At 39.6% G+C, this 19429-nt stretch overlaps 1 protein-coding gene across 1 annotated transcript in view; it reads right to left on the bottom strand.

Moving 5' to 3' along the window:
* Positions 1 to 19429, bottom strand: part of Mthfd2l (methylenetetrahydrofolate dehydrogenase (NADP+ dependent) 2 like) — a 97429-nt gene that overhangs the window by 75239 nt on the left and 2761 nt on the right. Inside the window, exons 2-3 of the mRNA XM_051170653.1 lie at positions 6960 to 7144; positions 6241 to 6363 (exon numbers count right to left, since the gene is read on the bottom strand). Of these exons, the coding sequence (XP_051026610.1) occupies positions 6241 to 6363; positions 6960 to 7144 (308 nt within the window). The remainder of the gene's footprint in view (positions 1 to 6240; positions 6364 to 6959; positions 7145 to 19429) is intronic.

Raw genomic sequence — 19429 nt, 5'->3', positions numbered from 1 at the left:
TCCTGGTTCCTGTACCCATCATCCCTTTGGTACCTTTTCTGAAAACCTAAGTCTGAAAGATTTAACGGTGACAAATAATATCAAGTTGGTGTTTCTATGCATGAAGTAAACCAGAATTTAAAATTACTATTCCGTGGCGGGTCCTCCTTTAGGCTATTTTATTTAATGCTCAAAACCTCTTATGAGGCAGCAAGGAATTCATTCATTCAGCCACTCAACTAATATTTGAATGTATTTCACGGGCTAATGGAACTTAGGGTACGTGAGTGAACCAACAGACGAAATTACATTCCAATGACATAAACAGCTGCCCAAACCGCTTAGCTGTTGTCTCAATAAATAGTCTCTGGATGCTACATTCTTTACTTCTGAGATGGGGAGACTGAAACAGAGGGGTGACTGGTAGACAGGATGTATTGGTGGGTGTGAGGCAGAAGACTCAACCCCAGACAACGTCATTATAAAATCTACCTTGCCAACACCACCGTCTCTGAATATTGAAAGGTAGGGCACGAACACGTTCACTCCAGACATTTACAGAGTCCACTAGTTTATGCTGATATCTGGAAATATATTAACTATGGCTAAAATACTAGCATGGGAATCAGTCCGCCTGGGTTCAAATTCAGTTACTCTGAAGGAAAGAACTTACTCTCTGTGTTCTTGTCACCAAATACAAATAATGATAGCTTCACCCCCACAGAATTACGGTGAGGATTCAAACTGAGGATGACGGAACATAAACTCTTCATACAACAGACTTAGTTCGGTGGATGCTGACCACTGGTATTTTGGCTACATATTACAGGCTGTCCATATAGAAAAATATCCTCTCTCAGGGCATCCTCACATTTGCTGGGGTCCCCTTACCTGTCTGCTTCTTATTCTAGGAACACAGGACCCAAGCAGTTTGTCTGTGGAACAGATAGGTAACCAGTGCCATCTACTGGCCATTAGTAACAATGTCACCAAGTAAATGTCACAACGGCAACATGTTTACTATTTGATTTTGTTAGGACAAACTAAATATAGTCCAGTCAGAAATGCTGAAAAAGAAAATGTACTAGTTTGGAAAATAACTCTAAAACATTTTAAATTATATGTATTTGTGGTATGTAATATGAGGCTCTGCCACATTGTATACTGTATATAATGGTTAGCTCAATGTAGTCAACATATCATATACTTCTTTATGTACGGTCAGAATATGTAAATCTGCTTTTGCGGCAATATTCATCACTGTTTCATGGTGCTGCACATTAGGTCTCTAGAAGTTATTTGTTATATCTAACCAATGTATTAAATCCTCTGGCCAGGACTTCATGTATGCACCCCCAGTCGTCAGCCCCTCATAACCACCACTCTATGGTAAGTTTTCTGCAGACTCGAAATGTTTATTTGTTTCTGTGCTTGTGACATGGTGTCTTGTAGCCTGGGCAGCCGTGACGACACTATCTAGCCAATGAGCCCTGACCTTCCTGCCTCCAAATGCCAAGCACCCCAGGCATGATTTATACCCTGAGTATTAGTGTTTAGTTCGGTATTTGTCTTGCTGTGTGGTTTGCTTCACATGCAGGGCCTTTACACAAGCTCAGGAAGTTATTTGTTTCCTTGATGCTTGGTTGGATGAATATGTCTGAATTTTGAGGATTAACCTCTGATTAGACGCAAGGTTCACAAACATCTTCTCCAATCCCACAATGTTGACTCTTCACTCTGTTGGTGACTTCTTTACTGTAAACCAGTTTTTAAATTTGGGGTTTTCTCACTATTTTTGCTTTCTTTCATGTTGTCACACCCAAGAATTATTAGCACAGACTGGATGCTAAGAAACAGGCCCTCTGAATGTTCCTTTTTTGTAGCTTGCAGTTTCATTTCCACATTTAACATAAGTTTAGTTACTATATTAGTTAGTGTTGAGTTAGAGGGTGATATGAGTCTAATTTCATTTTGCATATGTATATATGTTTCCCCCAATACCTTTTCTCCAGGTCTGAAAGATACAGTTGGCCTTAAATGGGGCTCACTCCTAGCTTTCCCATCTGCTTCACTGATGTCAGTGGCAGTACCGTTTTGTTTTGACTGCTGTAGTTTTGTAGTAGTTTCTGAGATTAGGTGGCTTGATGCTACCATCTTTCATCTTCTGCTCAGCCTTCCTTTGATTACTTGGGTCTTTTGGGCCTCCATACTAGTTTGGGGATATTTGGAGTGAATGTATCCATGCTATCCCTTTGGCTTTTTAGAAAGCGCACAGGAGTTTTGAGAAGAAAGTCACTGAATTGTAGATGATTGTGGACAGTATGACACTCTTAGAATTAACACTATAAATAGTTCATAAAACTATTTAAACACTGTGGGGGAACTTTCAAATGAAGCAAAGTGTGAGTTGATAGCTTGCTAATTAAATTACAACCCCGCCCCCCACACACACACACATTTTTGCACGAGCTAAGCAATTGTCAAGTTACTGCCAAATGCTTTAGAAATGTTTTTAATGTCAATAAACTTATGGTCATGCTTAAAGCTCATTTCCCTATGGCATAAACGGAAATATCCCATGTATTTGGCTCCTTCTTACTTTTGAAAGAAGATGCTTTTAACATCTAAGTAATATTCCATTGTGTAAATGTACCAGAGTTAGTTTATACATTCTTCAGTTGAGGGACACCTAGGTTGTTTCCAGATTCTGGCTATTACAAATAAAGTTGCTATGAACATAGTTGAGCAGATGTCCCTGTGGTATGGTGGAGCATCTTTTGGGTATAGCTGGGTCTTGAGGGAAAGCTATTCCCAATTTTCTGAGACAGCACCAGATTGATTTCCAAAGCGGTTGTACAAGTTTGCACTCCCACCGGCACATCCTTGCCAGCCTGTGCTGTCACTTCAGTTTTTGATCTTAGTCATTTTGATATATGTAAGATGGAATCTCAGAGTTGTTTTGATTTGCATTGCCCTGATGACTAGGGACACTGAGCTTTTCTTTAAGTGTTTCCTGGCCATTTGATATTCCTCTGTTGAGAATTCTCTGTTTAGATCTGTACCCCAATTTTTAATTGTATTATTTTGTTTGGTGGTGTTTAATTTCTTGAGTTCTCTATATATTTTGGATATTAGCCCTTTGTCACATGTACAGAAGACATGCATGGTATATACTCACTCATCAGTGAATATTAACCTAGCATAGATGTCCTCTGAGAGACTCCACCCAGCAAGGATCAGGACAGACGCTGGACTTGGAGCAGACTCTGGGCAGAATGCTGAGAGTTGTATGGAAGAATGGGGACAAAGGACCTAGAGGAGTCATGAGCTCCACAGGGAGATCATCAAGGCCGGAGGGTCTGGACCCAGGGGGGCTGCACACACTAATGCACCAAGGACAATGCATGCAGAAAACATAGACCCCCTGTTCAGATGCAGCAGATGGACAGCTCATTCTTCATGTGGGGGAGGGAGAGTAGGGACTGCCTCTGATACCAATTCTGGTGCCTGTGATTTGAACACTTTCCCTTGGTGCCGCGGCCTTGAGGGCACACAGAGGAAGGGGATGCAGGCTATTCTGATGTCACCTGTCAGGCTGTGGTCAGATGGTGGGAGAGGAGGGGGCCCCTGTCAGAGGTCTAGCAGAAGGGAATAGGCAGAAGAGGGAGGGTAGAAAAGGAAGATAAGAGCAAGAGGGGGTAACAATTGGGATGTAATGTGAATAAATTATAATAAATAATTTTAAAAAAAAAACAGAAAGAGAGAAGGAGCTGCATCAGTACGTTAGCTTTACCAGGATGCAACTGCAGCTTTATCTGTCAGAGCATTTTGCTTACTGGGAAACTTTGATAGCACCTAAGATCCCTTATGATTTAAAGTTTTAAAGTGGTGGTTCTCAACCTTCCAAATGCTGTGACCCTTTAATACAGTTCCTCGTGTTTAAGTGATCCCAATGAATAAAATTATTGTTGCTACTTCATAAGTGAAATTATGCTACTGTTATGAATCATAATATAAATATCTGATATATGAATACGTGATATGAGATTCTGTTTGGGGTTTGAGAACCACAATTTTAAAGTGATGCCACAGTAGAGGCAAAGTATTGAAAGTCTGAGATTTTAAACAAAATAAAATCTTCAGTATATATTGATATTATGTCTTTGTATAACATAAAACAACGCAATTAATTAATTTAAATATTTTCGCATGTAATAGCATCAAGCAGCCTTGTTTTCGTCACATGAGATAAGAGTTTGCCTACTACATAATTTAAAATTGAACAACGATATGTCCTATACGATACCAATAATATCGCAGAGTTTAGACATAAATGAATTTCAGAACCACAGTTTAGTGAAATAATATCAATCCCCCTGTAACATAGTTCAAATTTCAGCTCTTTAACTACATTTCAGGTAAATTCACTATGACTACATAAAAGCTATTGGCTCTTATGCTCAGGAACCCTGTGACAGCTGAACATGCCAATCCTTGGCCAATCACATATTTCCTTCAAATATCTGATTGAGCATTGAATGTTTCTTATTCAATTCAAGTATAGATGTAAAGTGTGTCCTCACTATGTATCACAGACTTACACCCACATGACACTGTACAAATACATAATAGGCAAAGGGGATTGGCCTATAAAGGCAAAGAAACTACATGTGATAATGCTCTGTAATGTCTGTGAGTAGATCAGATTAGTAAGGAGAGGCAGGTGTCACCTATGCTTCCATGATGTCGAGGTAAGGACTATGTTGTAGAACCCTGGCATACATAGGAGGAAGAAATGACTTCATCAGGACTCAACCTGGATGTCAATGGAGGCATGCAAACTGACTGGAATGTTAACACAGCATCCTATGAGGAGCTGTAGCTGGGACTGAGGCAAGTGCCAATAAGGGAAGGGGCTGTGATGAAAAGCCAGGGAGAATCCTAAGGGAGGCAACACCTTCGAAAAGGGGCTCTTAGCAATGTCCATGATGCTGCGTGTTCAAATAAAAGGTGGCCCGCTTAGAAAGGAATATGACGAGCCAATAATTCACCACGCCATTGAAAAGGTGTTGTCCCAACTCAATTGTACATCAATGAGGCAATCACTCTGCAAACTAGTCCTGACATAGTTTCATTTTAAAAATAAACAAAACAAACAAAAATAAGATACTTTAAATCTTGCATCTAATGTTTTAAGAGACAGTATCATACAATTGAGACGTAATATGAATAAATTAATAAAATATATTTAAAAATCAAAAAAGATAGTATCGTGAATAAATATTAGCTATACCACTTTCCATTTCATAACTTCAAACCACAATAAGATAGCTTTCCACACCTGAATAGATTTTTAAGTGACACAGAAAATTGCTAACTTCCCCATTGTTTGTTGGGAGCACTGCCTGCCTTCAGTTGGCAGGCTGCTGAGGCTGTACCCTGCTGTACAGAAAGATATGTCTTGCCCACACCTAACTTTTCCATGCACAATTTTTCATCTTGTAAGTATAAATCATTAGGACACTGTTAGCTATTACTATAGCACTGAGGTAACAGCCAGTCCTCTTCTGAATGTCTTTTTTAAAATATATTTTATTAATTTACTCATATTACATCTCAATTATTATCCCATCCCTTGTATCCTCCCATTCCTCCCTCCCTTCTGCTTTCCCCCTACTCCTCTCCCCTACAACTGTGACTAAAGGGGACCTCCTCCCCATGTATATGCTCATAGGGTATCAAGTCTCTTCTTGGTAGCCTGCTATCCCTCCTCTGAGTGCCACCAGGTCTCCTCATCCAGAGGACATGGTCAAATATGGGGCACCAGAGTTTGTGTGAAAGTCAGACCCCACTCTCCACTCAACTGTGGAGAATGTCCTGTCCATTGGCTAGATCCAGGTAGGGGTTTGAAGTTTACTGCGTGAATTGCCCTTGGCTGGTGCCATAGTTTGAGTGGGACCCATGGGCCCAGATCCGCCCATCATGTTCTACTTGTAGGTTTCTAGGACCCTCTAGATCCTTCTATTTCTCCATTCTTCCTTGCTTCTCTCACCTAGAGTCCCAGTAGGAAGTCTTCCCCTCTGTCCCACTTTCCTGATTGGTGAAGACTTTCGTGGGACATGTCCATTGGGCTAGTGTCCAGATATAAGTGAGTATATACCCTTTGACTCTTACTGCTTCTGAACATCTTATAAATCGCCCTCAGGCCATGACAAGCCCTTTCTCCTGCCCAACCTGGATATACAAAAGGGCACCAAGTACCTGGAAGTGGCAGCTGAACTAATATACCACTGACTCTTGGGTCCATGTTCAGCTGATCAGTGATATCCAAAAGTTCCTCCTGAGAAACATTCCTCGGCTTCAGAATGAGCTCACTGCAGATTCCTGGGAGAAAACCAAACACAGAAAGTCGCTTGAATACCCAGAGAGGATTCTCCTATGCAGTATTCTCCCATGGAATGCTTTTACTTAACCAAGTCTTCCCTGGTGTGTAACTGTTGTCTTCGTCCCTGTGCCACCGGAAGGAAGGCTCTTCTACAAAGTCAGTGTCCTAGTCACTAGGAGGAGGGATTCTCTGTCAGTACACAGAATCTCTCCTGATTCCTACGCTCCTCTGTCTGCCACTCCAGGTGACAACCTGAACGGACTTGTAAGACCCCCTCTTAGAAGACTTGAAGATGCCAAGTGAGACAGGAAATCAGTGAGGTTTATGATTCAGTTCAAGCAAATGTAATAAACAGGCTCTTTAAATGCAGAGTCCTGTTGCGTCACCCACAAAATATGAAATCACAATGAAAAAATTGTATATGAAACCTGAAAACAGTAAGAAATTCATATAAGCTTTGTAATTGAATAATCTCTAATAATAAGAACCCATGTTATCTGAATGGGGCTAATTGGATAATTATCACTCCTGATTGTGTAACTTTATGTGATAACAGAAACACTTAGTAACAATTATAGCTGACACACATACCCACCTACAACAGAGGCAGCTTTTATCTTATTCCTGACGTAGGTGTGGCTTGCTGGATTATCTCCCACTAAAATGATACTGAGGTGAGGCCTTCGGTTTCCAAGAGCAACCCATGACTCCACACCTTGTTGTATTTCTTTCTGGATTTGTTTGGCCATTTCCGTTCCTGAGATGATAATGGCTTCATGTCTGTGGGAAACAAAACACTAAGTATAATATTAAAAAGCCAATAAGGACCATTAAACTGAATAAATATATATTACAAGAATGTTACAACCATGGAGGCTGGTAAGATGGCTCAGCAGTGAAGAGCGCCTGTTGCTCTTGCAAAGGACGGAGCAGGGTCAATTCCCAGAACCCACATGGTAGCTCACAACTGACTGGAATTTCAGTTCCAGAGGAGCACATGCCTTTTTCCAGCCTCCACAGGTTCTGCCTCACACGGTATACAGCCATGCATAAGATAAAAATAAATATTCAAACTACTATGAACATTGAAAATTTGACTTTTCTAACTTCAGGTTCATGAATAATATTAGTGATTTCTGCGATTATAGTTCTTCTGTACTTCTACCTTACAATTTGCTTGCTCTACACTGAATGTGTTTATGTCACCTCAAAGTCTAAACTGCTCAGTTATGAAGTTAGGAGGGGAGCTCTTGAGAGCAGGTTAGTGTGGAGATCTCTACAAACACCCAGCAGAAGGAAGTCAGCTCAACAAGACTCAGTAGCGAGTGTTAGTTCAAATGTTGAGAGCCTGACACTGGGCAGTTTATTTTATGCATATGTAGATACAATACAATTGAGGGAGTTTCTTAATGATAACTAACTCAATCCAGTGTGTTCAGAGATCGAGGGAATGGCAAACTATTGACCACCAGCTCAACTTGAGACCCACCCCATGGGAGAGAGCCAAGCCCTGACACTATTAATGATACTCTGCTATGCATGCAGACAGGAGCCTAGCAGAGCTGTCCTCTGAGAGGCTCCACCCATCAGCAGATGGAACCAGATGCTGAGACTCACAGCCAAACGACAGGCTGAGCTGGGGGAGTTTTGTGGAGGAGTGGTAGGAAGGATGGAGGGATCCAGAGAGACCAAGAACACCATTAGAAGACCTACAGAATCAACTAACCTGGGCTCACGGAGGCTTATAAAGATTGAACCACTAACCAAAGAGCATGCATGGGCTGGACCTAGAGCCCTACACATATGTAGCAGATGTAGACCGTGATCAGCATGTGGATCCCATAACAATAAATGTGCCTAGTCCTGCTGTGACTTGATGTACCAGGATGGGTTGGTACCCATGGGGGAGCCTCCCCTTCTCTGAGGATATGAGGTGGGGGAAATGAGGTATGGTAGTGAGGATGGGACTGGGAGGAAAGAAGGAAGGGGGACTGCCATCAGGCTGTAAAGTGAATAATAAACAAATAAGTTTTCCTGGTGGTAATTAACTCAATTCGGTGTGTACAACAATCTTAAGACATGATAATATTGTAACTCTTTTTAAAGTAGATGTGACCTCTTTCATAAACATGGGGATACACACACACACACACACACACACACACACACACACACACACACACACACACACACACCACCGAGTCTATTTGGTGCTGGGTATTTAGTACTGATCACTTGAGACTAGTAACCTATCAGAGGCTTGTCCCTGAGGAAGACCGGTTGTCCTCCTCTGAGCAGCTATCAATTGCCTTCATGTAGGGCTGAGGCCTTAGGAGATCACCCTGTCCACACTGGCATGTCGACCTTTGTCAACATGTAGGTCTTATTTAGGCAATGTGTATTACCAAAGAAACGGGAAATGTGAGAAGGGATTGTGGTGAGAGGAGCTGTGAAAGGGGGCACAGGCTGGCACAGAATCTATGAAGGGGGTTGTGGGAAAAACAAGAGAGCTCTTAGCTGGGGAGCAGAGAGGAAGGCAAAACAGAGGAAGGAAAGAGAGAGAGTGGGATAAAGAACATTAAGGATGATTCTTTTCTGTTTAATTAAAATATATACTATATTCAAGTATGTATATGCAGATATAAAAAATTTAAATGAAATTTGAATTATTTAAATGAAGTTTCCCTTGGGGTGATAATGCCCCCCCACACCCCACACACTATCTAACAAAAACCACGCCTACCTTGGAGTCGCTGATTGGGGGAGTTCAAGAGACCCCAAAATCAATACAGGCTCTCTCTGTTGCCCAGTGTTGCCTCCTAGAAGGTAAGGCATCAGTTGCTGAAGACATCAGTTGCTTTGGACACAGGACTTACAGGAACTGATCTGGATCGGACCTGGGAGCCTCCAATCTCTGCCTCTTAAAGTTTCATGTGTGTTTTCCTCCAGCAGTTTCAAGGTCTCACACTTTTTATTATTATTTTTTAGTTGATTTTTGTGCTGGATGAGAAATGTGAACCTAGTTTTATTCTTCTGCATGGGGAAATCTAGTTTCCCCAGTACCTTTTCTTAGACCTTGCCTCTTCTCCACTATTTGGTTTTGACACCTTTGTATCACACATACACATGACTTGTTCTTCCTTTCTTATTTGGACTCCCCCTGCCCCCCCCAACATTTACTTGGCTCAATTGCTCTAGCTTAGACTTTCAATACCATATTAAAAAGAAGTGGACAAAGAAGATGCCTTCACCTTACTTCTGATTTTAAAGGGAAAGCTTTTAGTCTTTTCAGCATTAATCTGTGGATGTATTAAAATAAAGTTAATGTGCTGAGGCACATCTCTATATTTAATTTACTGAGTTTATATCATAAATGAACACTCCATTTTTTTCACATGATTTATCTGCCTGCAGCTAATGAGACAATCATAATGTCTGGCCTCCATTCTATTAATGTGTGGCGTCACATGTATTTATTTGCTTAGGCACTGAGCCATCTTTGCATCTCAGGGACAAATCCAGTCTACTATTTACACCATCCTTTGAATGGTGGTTGAATTGTTTGCCCTTGTTTTACCAAGTATTTTTGCATCTGTGTTCATTGAGGAGGACTCTGGTTCATTTTCTTGTGGTGTTCTTGTCTGGCTGTGGCATCAGTGTAATTCTGGTCTCACATGAGTTTAAAAGGAATTTAAAACTATTTCTCCCTCTTGTACTTCCTGAAGGCATTTAAAAAGTATGGTATCACTTCTTAAAAGTTTGATATGGTCATCAGTAAAGCCATCCGGTACTAGAATTGTTTGCTGCTGTTGAAAAAAAGGTTGACTATTTATTCAAGTTCTATATTCATCAATGCTATTTATATTTTTGTATTTCTTCATAATATAGTCTTGATAGTTTATATTTCTAGAAAATTTTTGGTTTCTCCTTGCTTATCTGATCTGTTACCAGTAATATTTCAATTTTAATTACAACTTTAAATTTTATGTCTATTCATGGAACTTTCATATTTCACCCAGTTATTGAGACCTAATCTCAACAAACCTACTGATACCTCATCTCAAGAAACTAATAACAACAATCAAATTTTATGCAAAAATTTTAAATGTTTACACTCTAGCCTGTGCATTTGGGAAGTATTCAGCTGATGATGAATGGAATGTTCTGTGTGTGTTAGGTTAATTTAGTTTAAGGTGTCACATAAAACTGTTTCGTGTCATTCTCTATTTGGACGATGCGTTGCCCAAAGTACAGCACTGCAATCCCTGACCATCATTGGCCTGGTCTCTAGTTCTGCCTCAATATTGAATATATATATATATATTTTATCTTCTTGACAAAAAATTGACACATTTGTCTCTTTAATAGTTCTTTTTCTACTTACAACCATGCTACTACTACATGGACTGTTTCTTTCTGATTCATGTTCAGCCAATGTGTTAACTTTATAACTAAGATGCCTCTCTTAAAGACAGAATGGAGTTAATGCTTGTTTTAATTTATCCATGCATGCACTCCATGCCTTTTAACTAAACAATTAATTAATTTGCACTTACAGCTAATAAGTAAAAATTTACTACTGTCCTGATGTTTTCTTGTTATACATAGATCCTACAGTCCTTTCTTCCTCATTTTTTCCTGATAGCTTCATGGAGTGTTCCTTTGAATGGAATGACTTGTTTTCTTGCATTCAAATTTCTTTTACTTCTGAAAATCTATCCTGGCTACCTGGCTACAGTGGGTCTGTCATTTCTTTAAGATTCCCTTTTCTGTTCTGAGATTTTTATAATTTGTATATATATATATATATTGTATATTGTATATATTTTGTATATATAATAATTTGTATACATATAATATATTTGTATATAATTTTCATAAGTTGGTTCTTTTGCGGTTCATCCACTGCTTCTTTCTTCTGCTTTATCACACTATCTCAGATTTCTGTAGACTTTTTGTATCATTCAGCAAACTGCCTCATTTCTACATGTTTCTTCTCAGTTTCCTCCACTTAATTTTGTTTCATGTATGCTTTTCTGGAGCTTGCTGAGCTTAGGATATTTTGAATTCTGTTACTGAGATGAAATAAAGATGGTATACAATTTTGCTTCTTAGCTAGTGGTATATTTTGATGACTGTCTGTGATGCATTGATTACTATGCATGCAATGCTGTGGGAAGTTATTTCAGCCTTGCAGATCAGCTTCAATATAGACTTTTCATCAGCCAACCCACTAGGAGATTCTTAGCCTTGTTTCTTTAGCCTTGCTTGAGTTTTTAGGCGAGCGAGTGCCTGGACCATGCAAGTACTTACTAAGTACCCAGGAGTCAGTCTATTACCTGGGTCTACCAAGATAGACCTTAAGCTTTGGTCTATGGGGACAGCCTGGCTACAATGTCTAATTGGATGACTCTGTCAACTGGATATAACATCAAGGCAATGTTTATCTCTCATAACGAACTTAAAATAAGTTCATTTATTAACAAATCATATTGTTGTTGATAGTCTTAATAAGTGTTTATATTCTTAACTTTTTTTGATAGTGATGAGTGAAGCCCTTAGGTAGGCAGGCCTGTGTAATGTATCTATGGGGGCAGATCCGGAGCCTGAATCCATTCAAGATGACCTGAAACCCAACTCCATCTAGGTAAATCTGATACTAGGACAAGCTTTAAATTAATTTCATGGTTATACAGCCTAGCACTAGAATGAGATTGGTCTTGAGTCTGTAGGGAGTTGGCTGATGATGGTGTCCATTATGGTAAGCCTGGTTTCTAGGGCCAGTATCTGCAGAGATTCACCTATGGGTAAAGTCTGAGGCCTGAGACTGTGGAATACACTGTAACTGATGTTGGTAGATGCTGGCCTGATACTGGAGTGGGCCTAGAGCTGAGTCTCTTGATGCTGATCTGGAGTTTGTGGCTACAAGAGTCACCCTAGCATTGGGAAAGCCCTGAAGAAGCCTAGAGGAATGGGGGCTCAGGCTGCTGCAGAAGTCAGTCTTTCAGCTAGCAGAGATGTAGACCATGGAGTCGTGTGTACCAACCAATAACCAAAAGCAAGCCTGGAGACTGAGTCAACTGCGGTTGGACTAGAGTGTGACTACCAGCACTTGCTTCACACCAGCCTGATATTATAAGTCTGGCAAGTGCAGGGGTTTGCAGCAAGGCTGAGTGCTGCTTTCACTCTTCCCTCCTGCATCAAAGTGTGTGCTCCATATTGACGCACTGGAGTTTGAACACTGGGCAGTTATGCAGATGATATGAAACTGGCCTTCTTACACTCTTCAATGCACCTTTTCTTATTTTGATATTACAATATGCTGCCTCACCGTTTCACTGGATTCAGGAGTATTTGCAGAGGTATTTTCAGTTATGGAAAGTTGTTCAAGTTGATTCTGTGAGGGGACTACTGGAAAGACCTACGCTGCCATATTGTTGGTGTCATCACCCTTTGTTCATTGAAAACACTAGTTTTTCCCATCAATGAATCAAAGTAGATGATATTTCCAGGATGTACTCCGTATCCTCACTCACTTAATAGTTGTTTTGAAAAAGTATTCTAAAATTTAAAGTTAAATTCAACCATCATTGCTTCTAGGCTCTGCATTTCTCCTTTTCTTACATGGAGAAAACATGGTTGTTAATGCAGAGTGTCTAAAAGCTGTCATATTTCAAAACCTTGTATTTTGTTAAGGATCTATAAATAGGAGAGATGTTCTCTTCAAGGAAAGATGTTCTCTTCAAGGAAAGATGTTCTCTTCAAGGAAAGATGTTCTCTTCAAGGAAAGATGTTCTCTTCAAGGAAAGATGTTCTCTTCAAGGAAAGACGTTCTCTTCAAGGAAAGACGTTCTCTTCAAGGAAAGATGTTCTCTTCAAGGAAAGATGTTCTCTTCAAGGAAAGATGTTTTCTTCAAGGAAAGACGTTCTCTTCAAGGAAAGATGTTCTCTTCAAGGAAAGATGTTCTCTTCAAGGAAAGATGTTCTCTTCAAGGAAAGACGTTCTCTTCAAGGAAAGACGTTCTCTTCAAGGAAAGACGTTCTCTTCAAGGAAAGACGTTCTCTTCAAGGAAAGACGTTCTCTTCAAGGAAAGACGTTCTCTTCAAGGAAAGACGTTCTCTTCAAGGAAAGACGTTCTCTTCAAGGAAAGACGTTCTCTTCAAGGAAAGACGTTCTCTTCAAGGAAAGACGTTCTCTTCAAGGAAAGACGTTCTCTTCAAGGAAAGACGTTCTCTTCAAGGAAAGACGTTCTCTTCAAGGAAAGACGTTCTCTTCAAGGAAAGACGTTCTCTTCAAGGAAAGACGTTCTCTTCAAGGAAAGACGTTCTCTTCAAGGAAAGATGTTCTCTTCAAGGAAAGACGTTCTCTTCAAGGAAAGATGTTCTCTTCAAGGAAAGATGTTTTCTTCAAGGAAAGATGTTCTCTTCAAGGCTGTCAGATACAAATAGCCAAAACACCGAGAATGTAACATTCAGATAATTCCTGATTGTGTCATAGTTCTTCTTGCTATAAGTAGCTTATTGTATCTGTGTGTAATAATATAAATGTATATGTAAAAATCAAAAAATAGTAATAAAAATAAATAAAACTAGGGATGCAATTTATGTCTAATACAAAAAATTATCGTAGAGTAATCACTATTTGATGACTACAATCAGATTCCAGAAATGATAAGGATTTGAAAAATTATTTTGTAAGTCAGTTTATCATACCTAAAAACGATTACATTTCATTTAAAAATCTGATAGAAATTGTTAATATAATCAGCAAGTGGATCAAAAAGAGGAGGCACTTTCAGTCTTCGAGTTTTAGGCAAATTGCAATCAATGAATGGAAAGCTTATAAACAGAAACTTATCCTTCATAAAGCAAAGAACTAAACTAATTAAATAATAACCCACTGTGCAAGTAACTTTTAAGTTATATTGTTCATAAATCTGTTCCTTCCAAAAGCATATGTTAACTCTAAAATTCCAGTCCCCGTGAATGCGACCATATTTGGAAACCGAGCTTTGCTTGTGTGTCTCAAGTGTAGTATCTCGTCACAGAGAAGAGCCTTATTCCAATATGACTGTTGTCCTTTCAATAGACACACAGGCTACCGTGTGAAACACTGAGGAAAGACTGGGGTGTGCAAACACAGCCTAAAGAACTCCAAGGACCACAGGTAAAATCTAGGACCTGGGAGAGAAAGCAGTGCACCGCTGTAACTTGGTCTCAGACTTCTAGCTTATGGGAGTGTTAAGGATCAATTCCTGTTGTTTTACTTTGTTAACAGCAACTTCAGTAAATGTGTGCCACTGTGCAGTAGCCCCGCTCTCCAGATTCTGAAACCACAGAGTTTCACATGCCCTATGTATGTGAAGTTAAGCTGTCTTCATACAACTTACAACCAAGACAGCTTCTAAATGAATAATGTGTAAGTCACACAGGAGCACTCTGACTGAACAACAGTTCCCATTTAGGATGGAGTAATGAAAGATGATTCAGTATTGCCTCATGCTACTTAGGGCCGCATGTTTTTTAAAACATGCTTACTTCTGGAACTTTTCATTGAACATTTTCAGGTAACTGAAGTCATGCAAAGTAAAACTAAGGACAAACAGAGACTTCTACAATCTTTATCTAAATGCTCCAGTTCATGAGGAAAAAAAAAAAATTGAATGACTGAGCTCAAAGTTTTCTTGTAGATTATACTTTGTAATATATAAAAATGCAACCGAGAAGAAAATTTTACTACATCTAAATATGATCAAGTTGTTCTAAAATCAAACAACTTATGTGATGGCCTTATCTTTTATTTTCTTTTTTCCCTTTTATTAAACATAGATTCTTTTCTCATTCAATATAATCTGAATAAATGTCTCCTCCCTTTACTCCTCCCAGTTCCTCCCATCTTCTCTTTCATCATGATTTTATTTCATGTATTGTGGTGCAAAGACACCTCAAAGGGAGACAGTAGTCACCTGTGAATTTATGTAAACAAAAGTATCTTTATATTTCAATACAAAATAAAGTAAGATTGAGACTGTTCCATGTAGAGTTTTTTCTAAGCTTAACATCTGTAGATAAAATTAATTTAAAACTAAAATTGTCACTATTTGGCAAAAGAAAACTTTTAAAGTTGAAACTTGTAAGACCATTGCAGAAATTTTTCTTTTAAGATTAAGCACATGCTCAACTTTGCCCAGAAGAATTTAAGTATCACCATTTAAAAGGCATGATTAAGAACGTGGTTCAAACTTGTCATAAATACTAAGAGTAATTACTCAGCCTTACTAAAATTTAACATTCTAAAAATTTATAGGAAATTATTGTTTTAGTTTATTAGGATACAAACTGTCTTAAACTATTGCTAAGTATATTCTGAAGACACTATTTCACAGGTTCTGTAATATGTTCCTAAGACAACAAATATTCTAAATGTGTAATTTTCATCATTTAAAAATCATTTTTAATTCTCAAAAATCTGCCAATTTGGTCAAAACATCTATGGTCACCAGTTCATATCAAAAGTACACTGATCCTGACCGGTTAGACACAGCTCTCCCAGCACACCCGTGCTCGCTTGTTCGGATTCATTTCCTGAAATGACAGAATATCTTGATCAGCTCCCATGAAAGGCAGGGAGGCTCTCTCCCAGTAGCCTCTCTTCCCTGTTGCTGCGCTAGCCTCTAAATGCAACTTTATTACTAAGCAATAAATCACTGGCGACAGCTACAGGTGCGATAGAGCAGCACTGTGCAATAAACATTGCCCAACTGAAACCAGAAGGGTTGAGTGTAAGCCTGGTCCACGCTGGAGTAACATGAGGATTGACAAACTTAATTGCTTCCAAAGACACAGAGTTACCTCGTGTGTGTAATGAGAATGCTCCCTGTTGACCTTACACAATAAGATTAAGAGTTGCCTGGCTACTTTACAAAAATGGTTCTACTTCATAGTTCTCTTAAATAACAGAGGTGAGTTTGCATAGCCTGGAGCCATATGAGAAGAGAGTCATCCCCATTTGGCCATGCTTCTAAGGGCTTATCTGTCTTACTTTTACAAATGTAACTTTATTAAATTACAGTTACTATAATCAAATACACTGTACAGTCTATGATAAACCAGAGCAGAGCAGTAAACAAGAAAGATAACCTTTTGTATATCAACATACACTTCCAAAAGCAGCAGAACTTAGTCAAGGCCAACGGTGCAATGACAAGTCCCAAACCGTTGCTTCAAATTCATGTTTAATTATGACGTTAACTAGAGCACCAGTGACCAGCTTTAGGATTCATAAAGACGAAAAGACCTAACATCAACATAAACTGCTCCAAGGTCTCCACGAGTTCAGCTCAATCAGTTTGTGTGTCTTGTGTGTCCTGAGGCACAGCATGGGTTAGTTGAAGATTACGCTAAAAAATATTCAAGAGAACCAAGGCCAAGTCAGATATGGACTATGTCTAATAAGGCTAATAACAATAATTCTGAGCCTTCCGTGGCACATTTCTTTAAGTACATGAGTAGTAATGAGAGGTAAGTTTATGACCTTTTTATAGGTGCCTCAATTTCCCACCATAAGTATTTCACTCAACCCTTGAGGAAATTTTATGAAAAACCATAATTTGGAAATAAACAAAGACATAAAGCAAAGCACGGTCTATCATGAATGATTCATTCCAATGTCAATTTATAGCTTGCCAATTTAGAACCCTAAAATAAAACCAAAGGATTAGTAATTGCCAGCAATAAGCCTGGTTATATAACAACTTTTCCAGAAAAGAAATTGATTTCATGAGAATGCCTGCTTCACCTACAGATGTCCTTGAACACATTCTCAGAGAACTCACTTCAAATATGAATACATAGAGTTACAAGGGAAGCCAATTTTATTGAGATGGCATAAAAGGTAAGACTAATAATAGCAAAGGGATGAGTATAGATGATGTTTTGTGTTGTCTTAATCAATCATGATATTAAAATATTTCTAGGTGTTTGTGACCTCACAAGTGCTGACTGATGATCATATTAGTGTGATTTGTTGTCAACATTTACAAGGGAAGGATGCTGAATGGAGGAGATGCTAGTGACCTCCTTTCCAGGTAGGTTTATAGGTTGCCTTGATGCTATCTATAGGCTCCTACAGGAAGATATGCCCCAATAAGGTAATTTGAGAAACTAGGAATAAACCTGGTTATGGTCCGGGTTTAAGAATGAATATTTTGGGGGCTGGAGAGATGGCTCAGCAGTTGAAAGCACCGACTGTTCTTCCAGAGGTCATGAGTTCAATTCCCAGCAACCACATGGTGGCTCACAACCATCTTCCGGCCTGCAGGTGTATATGCAGGCAGAGCATTGTGTACATAATAATAAATAAATAATTCTTTTTTTTAAAAAATGAATATTTTGACCAGATATAAACTTGAATATTGAAAGGACAGAGGCAGTCGGATCTCTGTGAGTTTGAGGGCAACCTATAGAGAGAGCTTCAGGCCAGCCAGGATGACATAGTGAGACGTGTCTCAGAGAAATAAGTATATTTTGTAATCTGAGGGTGTAGTTCTCTGGTTACTGAACTTGCATAGCATCTCCAAGGCCTTGTGTTCAATCCTTAAGAACACAAACAAACAAACATCACTTCTGAAAAAAGTATATATATATTACACACACACACACACACACACACACACACACACACACACACACACCACGGGGCCTTTAAGGGGAGAAGAGGCTTTCCTTTCCTTTACAACCTGGAAATGAGATTCATTAACAAGAATAAAAAAGCCAGGGAGAGAGAGCCCTACTGGACAGGATGATGAGAGGGGACGTACAAGGAGCCTTCAGAGGAATCACCCAGTATTCAGCTCTCATATCTTTTCCTGGTGTCAGGAACCCCAAGACCACATGGTTTGCTCTGGGGTAGCTTACTTGGCAAGGAGCATGGAGAAGTCAGGCACTGGGCAGGACCACAGATTGGGAGCTAAGAAAGCACAGTACAGCAAGGCTTCTTAAGTGTCCCACAGGATTGAAGGAGGTGTGGCCTGGTTTCTCCAGGCTGTGGGATCTGCCCTCTTACAAGTGGCCAGTGTTTCAAAGGGGCAGGCCCATGTTCTAACACTGTTAATCTTAAATTTTGTCTTGAAAATGTTACATTAGCACACTATCTCTGTACAGCTGAGACACAGCTGAAAAGATAAAATTCAAATAGGAGACACCAAATGGTGAAACATTTAGTCTTAGTTTTCAAATGTATAGCATACCTGCTTAAAAAACAAAACTGTTGCCAGATTACTAAGTTCAACAAGAAACAAAGCCAGGCCTGGTGATGCACACCTTTAATTCTAGCACTTGGGAAGCAGAGGCCGGCAGATTGCTGTAAGTTTAAGGCCAACCTGGTCTGCAAAGGGAGTTCAGGACAGCCAAGGCTACACAGAGAAACCCTGTCTCAAAGAAGAAGAAGAAGAGGAAGAAGAAGAAGAAGAAGAAGAAGAAGAAGAAGAAGAAGAAGAAGAAGAAGAAGAAGAAGAAGAAGAAGGAGAAGAAGAAGGAGAAGAAGAAGGAGAAGAAGAAGAAGAAGAAGAAACAAAAATCACGTGTTCATCTTTGCCAACAAAACAGTATGATTTTGAGAAACTGTTTTGATAGCCTTTGAATAGCTCTCTCTAGACTGAAATCAATCTATATAAAATCAGCTTTTATAACAGTCCAAATTAGAGTCTGGGTCCTTTAAGCTTCAGGGAGGATAAAAGGTTTTCAAAGCAAATGACAACTCGGTGTGGAAAGGCAATCCCAAGAATGCTAAAAGGGAGACTCTGAAGACTCAGGACAGTCACTGTGACGTCCATGGCTTGAGGGACCTCTGGGCAGCAGCACAAGCCTGGAGCAAATACATGGGATGCCCCTGAGCTGCTGCTGCAAAGGAGTGGGAGGCACGGAGCAATCTCAACAAGCCCTGCAGAGCTGTTGTGGGCTATCTGCAAATCTGCTTTGAACCTGGTGTTAGATAATGGGCAAGGTTTGTGAAATTCCTGCCCCAAAGGGCTAGGAAGCTGCTAAGCTCCTCGTGGTGAGAAGCAC

This window comes from Acomys russatus, chromosome 28 (assembly GCF_903995435.1).
Source record: "Acomys russatus chromosome 28, mAcoRus1.1, whole genome shotgun sequence".
Taxonomy (NCBI): Eukaryota; Metazoa; Chordata; class Mammalia; order Rodentia; family Muridae; genus Acomys; species Acomys russatus.
Note: the sequence above shows the minus strand (reverse complement) of the source record. Positions and strands in the feature narration are given on the sequence as shown.